This window comes from Papaver somniferum, chromosome 3 (assembly GCF_003573695.1).
Source record: "Papaver somniferum cultivar HN1 chromosome 3, ASM357369v1, whole genome shotgun sequence".
Lineage (NCBI taxonomy): Eukaryota > Viridiplantae > Streptophyta > Magnoliopsida > Ranunculales > Papaveraceae > Papaver > Papaver somniferum.
This window is the reverse complement of record NC_039360.1, coordinates 19242233-19252215: the sequence shown is the minus strand read 5'-3', so window position 1 is coordinate 19252215 and position 9983 is coordinate 19242233. Positions and strand designations below refer to the sequence as shown.

At 36.8% G+C, this 9983-nt stretch overlaps 2 protein-coding genes across 6 annotated transcripts in view; one reads left to right on the top strand and one right to left on the bottom strand.

Annotated features, from left to right (window-relative positions):
- Positions 1–384, bottom strand: part of LOC113359099 (protein MAINTENANCE OF MERISTEMS-like) — a 2264-nt gene extending 1880 nt beyond the window's left edge. The window contains exon 1 of the mRNA XM_026602786.1: positions 368–384. The gene's annotated coding sequence lies outside the window, so the exon portion shown is untranslated. The remainder of the gene's footprint in view (positions 1–367) is intronic.
- A 4774-nt stretch (positions 385–5158) lies between these two features.
- LOC113355438 overlaps positions 5159–9983 on the top strand; it is a 7810-nt gene continuing 2985 nt past the window's right edge. For 3 of the 5 annotated variants that reach the window (XR_003362457.1, XR_003362456.1, XR_003362459.1), the window contains exons 1-2: positions 5159–5358; positions 5826–9771. Coding sequence is in view for 1 of the 5 variants with exons in the window: in XM_026598295.1 (XP_026454080.1) it covers positions 5909–8188 (2280 nt within the window). In the remaining 4 variants the exon portion in view is untranslated. Of the gene's footprint in view, positions 5359–5825; positions 9938–9983 lie in introns of those variants that run through there. The other 2 variants (XR_003362458.1, XM_026598295.1) reach the window with 2 other exon arrangements.

The window sequence follows — 9983 nt, the reverse complement described above, 5'->3', positions numbered from 1 at the left end:
AACAACAATTCATGTTTAATGGATTTCAGTGAACTTAGTCTATCAGTAAAATTATTCTATCAGTGAAGATCAACAACAACATTTTGTATCTCCCCTTTGTATTCTATCAGTAAAATTATTCATACATAATCAAACAAACAAATTATTCATATTCTATCACTCAAATCATTCTATACATAATCAAACATAATCAAACAAAGAACAGTAACAGTAACCTCATGTTATATGGTTAATGAAATCAAACAAACACGGTTATGCTTAATGAAATCAACATGCAATCCACTCATTCCACCCAAAAACAGCCTAATTAATCATACCTTTAATCTTCAATCCAACCAAAAACAAATTACCCAAAAACAAATCATACCTTTAATCTTCAATCAAATTTCCCCGCACCCAATTAACGAATAAGATTACTCGTTTCTTTCGCAAGAACTCGTTTCCCCGCACCCAATCAAATTTCCGTCACATTCGATTTAGGTTTTGCCCTAGATTTTTCGTCTGTTTTCGTCTTTTTTTTTTTCTTCTGTAAAAACTGTTTATGTAAAAGGAGGAGGAGAAGAAGAGATAATCACGTCTATATCCAGACGGATTTTCCGTGCACGCCTCACTCAGACGCACGTATTACAAACGCTTGATTCAGACGCATGTATTACAGACGTCCCACTCAGACGCTCGTATTACAACCGTCCCTCTCACACGAACGTATTACAAACGTCCCACATAGACGCAGGTATTACAAACGTTCCACTCAGACGCTTCTTCTATAAACGTCTCACCCAGACGCATAATCCATTAACGCCCGAAACATACGCATAATCCATTAACGCCCGAAACATACGCACTTTATATCTCCGTACGAGTGATACGCACTTTTCATCTCCGTCCCAGTAGACGCACTTTCCATCGCCGTCCCATATCCGGCGTTAGTTATACTTGCGCCTCAATCAAGCGGGCATTATACCTCCGTTTCATTCAAACGCATAATAAAAATCCGCTTCATCAACAGACGTGAGTATAAGTTACGTCTGGCATCGGGCGTTAGTGTAAGTTACGCTTCACCAAATTTGGTGTTATCCCACTGCGCTTGGGTCACCCAAAATACCAAAAATTTTTGGTTTTTAGTCTGGCTTTTGGTATTTGGTCCGTTTCATGACTGTGGTTGCTCTAAGGAATCATCAGAACCGATCCCAGCTTATGTTGGAAGTCAAGGTAGAACTGATCCTGCCTATATTGGGAGTCAAGGTATAATCGATCCTAACTTGTTTTAGGAGTCATCGTAGAACCGGTCCCAATAGGAAAACTGATTTCTCAAAGTCAGTACACTTTAGGGTTTGTGTGATTTGGAAATTGGGTTTGAAAAATAGGAAAGTTCAATATGTCTACATAATGAGTAATTTGAACGTGTACTGAAATCTTATTTGTTGATTGTTCAAAGATATTCCTTGATACTCAAGGTGAGATCACAACCCGAAATAGTAAAGAATCTTTTGAGATTTTCAGATTAATATTATTTGTTTACTAACAATCAAAACATATCTCTGGAAAGATATATTAATTAAGTGCTAGCTAATATTGAGTTTTCCATGAAGATTTCGGTTATACAGTTGAATATTAATTGAATTTAGACAAAACCGAATTTAGGTGCTTTATTGCATATCTTAAGAATATTTTCAGTTATTGAAATTCCTTGGTGTCCAAACTACCTTGGTCAATAAATAGTGAAGTTTGTTCTTCTTACAAACTTATCCTGAGGCAGGCACTTCGTTTCGTAGTCACTGTTATAGCCGAGTAATAGTATTCTCGTAATACTATCTTGGAGAGAAGAGTAACCTAATTAGACGGATTTTTTTTTAATACTAAAAATGAATTTATTAACTAGCTGCATTGCCGCAGAAATCATCTTTCACTAGAGTAGTAATAAAATATGGAAAGTTTGACATATGAAAGAAATTTGCTTCCTCATCTCTTGCTTTACGAGCTAAAGAGTGAGCTACATTATTACCAAGTCTATGAATGGACTTGAAGAACCAAAGTTTACTACCTCTACTACTCTTAATTTTTACTCACTCAAATATACCTGATTTGAACCAATGAACCTGCGATTGTTGCTCCATCACAGACTTTATCACAGTCCATCTCAAAAACAGATTTGTCTATCTACAACTATTCCATCCAGTTTTACTGCCAATTCCAATGCCTTGCACTCAAAATGCTCAGCCCCATAATCCTCATCCACTTCCTTTTCAAATTTCATACCTTAAGCACCTAGGCAGATACCTGGAAAATTACGAATTATTAAACCAATGCTTCCTTTTTTAGTTGCTGGAATAAAAGAGCCATAAATATTAATCTTCACAAAATCTTTTTCAGGAGGAGTCCAAACTTTAATCTGTAAATTGTTTATAGAACTAGGAAGAGAAACATAACATTCAACAAATTACCTTATAAGATTATTAATTCTAGTACTTGTGCTTTGCATATTAGGACAATTATCATGGGGTTCTTGGTTAGTGTAGCACTCCTAATTTTTCGAACAAAATACACCAATCTGTAGAGTCACCAACTAGTAGATGGTCTTGATTAATAAATTCATTGAACTGTGTAAGTGTCGAGTCAACGGCTTGAATACCTCCCAACTTCTCTTTTAACGAATAAAGAGCATTTAGATCCCTTATATGACATTTAGGCACATCAATTTACTGAGAATAAACTGATGGAGCATGCAAGAATCTAACCCAGTCTCCTATATTACGAGGACCATATATTTCCAGTAAATATGGGCAAGAACCCATAGCTTTGATGTTGATATGAATTAGATTCTTTGAACTTCAGCATCAATTACATTTTTCCAAAGAACCCAAAATCCACCATCCCAACCTGCAGAGGAAACAATACAGTAATTTCGAAGCTCAAAATTGATTATTATTTATGTTGAAACTTCTTATGATAGTTTAATTATGACAAGAAAATAATACTAGGTGAATTTATGCTTCTTTAGAAATGATTTAAGTGTTTGAATTGTTGGGTCATTTCCCAACCCTCAACAATTCTATCAAAATTTGACATTTCGTGCCTCTTTTTCAATTTATTCAATCTTATATATAATGCATGTAAAGAAATTGTAGTAAAATACGAGTAAAATCTGCCATTTAGTTGGACTGGACATAGATGAGACCAAATGTACCGGATTTCATCCGCTACTCATCCCATAAACATTAGGCCCAAACCCAGTTTGCGCATTTATTTCGAAACCTGTTTTGAAGCATACTGGAATTTTTTGAGGCATACTAAATAATGCCAAAATAAGGCCACTAAATAAAAAACAACATCACCCCTTATCCATCCGTTTTGATAACGGCATAACTATCCTTACATAATTAGTGCTAATGATTATGATTAGATTTGATTAATTAGGAATTTTAAGGATTGATTAAAAATTAAATTATTAGTGTTAAATTAGTAAAGAAATCAAATTTATGTGAGAGAGTTGGAATTTTTGAGAGGAAGAAGAAAAAGTGAAAAAAACTTGGGTTTTGAGATTTTAGTGATTAGAAATGACCAAAATTTGCGATTCAAATCAGAGGTAGACTTCTATACGAGGTTTAATGTCCTTTTTATAAGTTGAATCCATCAAACAATTGAATTTTTAAAACCCAGATCTACTGACCAAATGAACAGTTCGGCTGATAACTTGTCAGCCGAACCTCAGTGTTTCGAAAATATACCTAGGTTTGGCTAACAACTTGTCAGCCGAACCTAGGTAGGGCTGCACATGGGCGGGTATGGGCGGGTATAAGCTAAAACCAACCTCGCACCCACAGACTGCGGGTTTTTTTTTTCATAACCAATCCCGCACCCACAAACAGCGGGCGGGTTTTGTTACCCTCCCGCTACGGGTTGGGCGGGTATGGGTTTAAACGGGTTTAAACCCGCTTTATATTCAAGTATTTAGAGTAACTTCTATTCTCCTTGATTAAGTGAGAAAAAAAAACCAAAACCCCCAAAATATTCATATCTAGGAAGTTCACAGATGAAGATTAACTGTTGAATCTGTTGATTTTTCGATTGTTGTCGATTTCTGGTGAAGATTCGAAGTTGTTGTTGTCGATTTCTGGTAATTGTCGTTCGTAGGTGAAGAAGAAGAACTGAGGAGGAAGAAGAGGAGAGGCCGAACAGAGAGAAGAGTGTAGAAAGTGAATGAGGGTTATCAGTTATCCTATCTACTAGTATTAGGGTTTCATAATGGACGACTAGGATTAGTTTTATCTAATGATATATAATCTGCGGGTTTTTTGGGCGGGTATAGGCGGGTATTAGCTTAAACCAACCTCGCACCCACAAACAACGGGTTTTCTTTTTTCATAACCAACCCCGCACCCACAACGGGCGGGTATGAATTAAAAACCCACGGATTTAGCGGGTACGGGTGGGTTTGGGTATCGTGGGCGGGTCTTGTGCAGCCCTAAACCTAGGTATATTTTCGAAACATTGAGGTTCGTCTGACAAGTTATCAGCCAAACTTTACTCTGTAACTCACAAATTTAGGTTCGGATGGTTCGAACAAAATCGTTGTTAGCCGAACCCAGGTGTATTTTCAAAAAACAGAGGTTCGACAGACAAGTTATCAGCCGAACTTCGCTATGTCACTGACGAGTTTAGGTTCGGTTGATTCGAACAAAATCTAGCGAAATCGCATTAGTCGAACATAGTGTTTTTCTAAATCATATACTAGGTTCGGCTCAAAATTGATATTCCAAGATCAGCCGAACTGATCTTCTGAAAACCCTAATTTCATTGTTGAAATCATATTTTATCGATCAAACAAAATAAAATCAATCAAAAATAAGATGGGTTTGTTACAAATGCATTCTAAAATATATCTAAGAGCAATTGAGATTTGGATTTCGCTCTCCAACATCGTTCACTTCGATTCGTGTTTCCTTTGATTGATTGATTGCTTGATTGAATTGGAGTCCAAGATATTTAAGTTTAAAGGTTATTTTGATTTTAGGTTTTGAGGATAAGGGTACTCTAGTAATTAGATTGTTTAAGGATATATAGATAATTGCACTACCTTTAAACACCCCTTATAAAACCAACCTAGATGGGATAATAAATAAGTATGCCTAAAAAATTCCAGTTTTCTTTATCCGTAACTCGCCACAGTCCACGCTGTCTTCCATTTTTCTTTCCAGTTTTCTGATTCTTCTTTGAACTGAAACCTGGAAAAAGCAACCTTGTCTGTCTGAGAGCATTACTGTTAAATCATATCCTCTCAGTATCCAACACGCGTATTCAGCTATATACTTGACATCTCGTTGCTCTGAAGAAGCACAAAAATGCAGCTCTCTAGAGGTATATTTCTGAAACCCTAAAATTTATTTTGAAAGTAGTCTTTTCTTCTTATGCTGCTGCCATTTTCTTACTTTTCTCATGTTTTAGAGTTAGGGTTTTTGATTTTGTGCAGTGTAGGTAAGAGTTTCTCGAATTTCTGCTTATAATTTGATGAAGTTAGGGTTAAATAATGATTAAGGCTTCATTTTTGATTTTTGAAATTCTTTTTGGAGCATTAAGGATTTAAGTTTGTCTGATTGGTCTCACATGCCTCGTCCCTTGTGATTGTAACTTGGGTTTTGAAACCCTAAATTTATTTTGAAAACTTTCTTCTTCTGCTGCTGCCATTTTATTTTTCTCATGTATTGGAGTTAGGATTTTTGATTTATGCATTGGGTTTCTTGAATTTCTGCTCAATTTGATGAAGTTAGGGTTAAGTTTGTCTGATTGATCTTACATGCATTGTGATTGTCACTTGGATTTTGCAGGATTAAGGGGTCATATCTGAGTTGGGGGTGTTGTGGTTGTTAAAACTAAGAGTCTTTATTTTATAATTGTCTGGATTCAAGGAATGGTGATGGACACTAAGATTTCAGATGGTGGTAGTCGGTCAAGGAAACGAAAAGCTGGCGATGATAGGGATATGGTGAAGGAAAACATGTCATTGCCGCGACGGAGAAAGGAAATGCCATGCTTTCGGAAAGTTGATTTGAGCGAGAGTGATTTCCAAAGGATTGTTGGCAAGAAAATTAAGGTTTATTGGGTTGGATCAAGAAGGTGGTTTACTGGGCGTATTGAATCATTTGATAGTAAAAAGAAACTACACAGGATTTTGTATAACGATGGGGATGTGGATAATCTGTATCTACTGGATGAACGTTTTGAACTTGAAGTTGTTACGAGTGAGGGTTTCACTTTATGTTCAAGTTTGACGACAAATTCTGTTAACAGAGAGCTGGGTTCGATTGATAAGAAGACTAGCGTGGGAGACTCACCTGCAGAAAGAGTCAATAAACCAGTTGAAAAGAAAGGTACGGAGGAGGTGCCATGTTTTCAGAAAGTTGATTTGAGCAGGGATGATTTTAAAAGGATTGTTGGGAAGAGAATTAAGGTTTATTGGGATGGGTCAAGAAGGTGGTTTACTGGGCATATTGAATCATTTGATAGTAAAAAGAAACTACACAGGATTTCGTATTACGATGGGGATGTGGGGGAATTGTGTCTACCGGATGAGCGTTTTGAACTTGAAGTTGTTACGAGTGAGGGTTTCACTCTGTGTTCAAGTTTGACGACAGATTCTATTAACAGAGAGCTGGGTTCAGCTGGTAAGAAGACTAAAGTGGGAGACTCACTTGCAGACAGTGTCAATAATAAATCAGTTGAAAAGAAAGTTATGAAGGAGTTGGCATGTTTTCGGAAAGTTGATTTGAGTGAAAGTGATTTTAAAAGGATAATTGGGAAGAGAATTAAGGTTTATTGGGACGGATCAAGAAAGTGGTTTACTGGGCGTATTGAATCATTTGATAGTAGAAAGAAACTGCACAGGATTTTGTATAACGATGGGGATGTAGAGAAATTGAATCTACTGGATGAACGTTTTGAACTTGAAGTTGTTACGAGTGAGGGTTTCACTCTGTGTTCAAGTTTGACGACAAATTCTGTTAACAGAGAGCTGGGTTTTGTTGGTAAGAAGACTAGCGTGGGAGACTCACGTGCAGACAGTGTCAATAAACCTGTTGAAAAGAAAGCTACGAAGGAGGTGGCATGCTTTCAGAAAGTTGATTTGAGTGAGAGTGATTTTAAAAGGATTATTGGGAAGAGAATTAAGGTTTATTGGGATGGATTAAGAAAGTGGTTTACCGGGCGTATTGAATCATTTGACGATAAAAAGAAACTACACAGGATTTTGTACAGCGATGGGGATGTGGAGGAATTGTATCTACCGGATGAGCGTTTTGAACTTGAAGTTCTTACGAGTGAGGGTTTTACTTTATGTTCAAGATTGAGGACAAATTCTATACACAAAAAACATCTGGGTTCGGCTGGTAAGAAGACTAAAGTTGGAGACTCACTTGCAGGCAGTGTCAATAGATCAGTTGAAAAGAAAGATACGAAGGTGTCAGAGAAGCCATACATGGCACTACCAGAGATAACCCGTCGGAGAAAGGAGTTGCCATCCTTTCGGAAAGTTGAGTTGAACGAGAGTGATTTTGACAGGATTGTTGGGAAGCGAATAAAGGTTTATTGGGGAGGATCAAGAAGGTGGTTTGCTGGGCGTCTTGAATCATTTGATAATGAGAAGAAACTGCACAGGATTCTCTATGATGACGGTGATGTGGATGAATTGAATCTACTGACCGAGCGTATTGAACTTGAAGTTGTTAAGAGTGAGGGTTTCACTCTATGTTCAAGTTTGAGGAAAAATTCTACTAACAAAGAACCGGGTTTGGTTGGTAAGAAGACTAACGTGGGAGACTCATTTGCTGACAGTGTTAATAAATCAGTTGAAAAGATAGTTACGAAGGTGTCAGAGAAGCCATACATGACATTACCAGAGATAACACGTCGGAGAAAGGAGGTGCCATCCTTTCGGAAAGTTGAGTTGGACGAGAGTGATTTTGACAGAATTGTTGGGAAGCGAATTAAGGTTTATTGGGGAGGATCAAGAAGGTGGTTTACTGGACGTATCGACTCATTTGATAATGAGAAGAAACTGCACTGGATCTTCTATGATGACGGTGATGTAGATGAATTGAATCTACTGATCGAGCGTATTGAACTTGAAGTTGTTACAAGTGAGGGTTTCACTCCATGTTCTAGTTTGAAGAAGAAATCTACGGAGAGGAGCTAGGATCAGTTGGTGAAAAGCCTAATGCGGGAGATTCACTTGAAGGCAGTATTGGAGGAGCTGGAAATACAACTAGTAAGTAAAGGACTGATAAGGTATGGGGACCTGTTTTGCGTTATATTACATATATGTGTCTTGCTGCTTTCTTAATACTTAGCTTAGTTATGGCAATTGACCTTTAACCAGTTAGTATATATGTTAGTAACTACTAAAACAAGCAGCAAGACTTTAACTATACGTTTGCTTTTGATCAGAAGAGGAGTTGCACATTGACATTGTGCTATGTTTATTTTGTGTTCATTAATGTGAAGTCATCAACTCTCTCTCTTTATATATTTATTTTTCGTATTGCAAGTTGAGAAAGGTCCAACTAGTTCTATTCTGATAACCTTACAACTAATTTCCACTCAAATAGTTGTTACCATACTTGGCATATTTAATATTTTCTCATGTAGTGGTTTATTTCCTTATGGATTTCCCCATGTGATGGCTATGTGTAGCAGTGATTTCCAAACAAACTCCGCATCTTGATTCAGTAGCTTATCCCTTTTTTCGTTTCCTTTTTGCTGTAATACATGATTTTTGCTGAGTTGTTCCATTGAGGCTTGCAAAATTTGGGTATAAGTACATGATGAGTTACCACCTTTTTGCTGAATCTCATGTATTCTGCATTTTTACTGAACAGCCACCTTTTTCCAGTGATGAGTTATGTTTCTAAGTGATAATTTTGGTGGTTGCTTTAGGCCAAATGACTTATCTAGAATGGGAAGTCCTAACTGCATTTATTTGTCTAGCATTGAGAGTCTTATGTTTTTGGTAAGTGAAGCTTGGCAGTAATTGTTTTTGGTGTTTGGTTCTGCTTTTTTGGTTGAGACTTGTGTCTTCTTTTCTGTCAAGTCTTCGGGCTTGGTTGTTTTCATTTTGGGGACTTTTGTCCTTTTTATGGTGGTTATCAAGAAACTGAATTTATTATGTTTACCAAAACAAATATTGGAGAAAACTGATATTCCGGTCATTAAGAGCTTGAACGACGCTGCTGTGGGTTGTTTTGTCATGTTGAGTGGTGAGATCATCCAGCCTGAAAAGTTACTTGTAGTAATTGCTGAACTTAGATTGTCTTTACTGGCTTAACACCACAATGTTCTTTTAACTTACATTCGAGTGTATCTGGGAAATTAGCAAACCAATTTAGTTGTGGGTGTACCAAATATAATAAGATAAACTTTGGATTGGTACTCCCATTAGCAGCTATGGAAATTTCTGTCTCCTTTTTGATGAACCCATCAACCTTTTTTTGGTTCCTTATGTTGGAAATAATTCAAGCAAACCTCAGGATGGGCCTTAGTACGGGCCAGCCCTGCCTGTTTGAACTTCTAGACCCAGCTAGTTTAATACGATGTTCGAGATATTATTCAAACAAAATCCTTCGTTCTATGAGACGCCGCGCCGGCAAAAAATCCATCCAAATATATAAATTGTTTCTGCTCCCCCCTTTTCTTTTTTTGTTTCTGAAACAATTCTTCTCCTCTAGCACATCCACGGTTTCGACACATCCACTGTTTTAAGATCTCTCAAAGGAGAAAAAAGTGAGTTTGTTGTTTATTTTGGTAAATTTTGACAAGAAAATAATGTTAAATCTAGGTTTTGATTCTAAAACATTTTTGATTTCTCTACCAATTTTTTTTTTTCAATTACAGCTATGTTATGTTGGATTCTTGATTTGAATCTTATGTTTTATTTGTGCTGACTGAAAATTTAAACCGATCATGTTTTAGGGTTTTTTTTTTTTTTTTTTTTT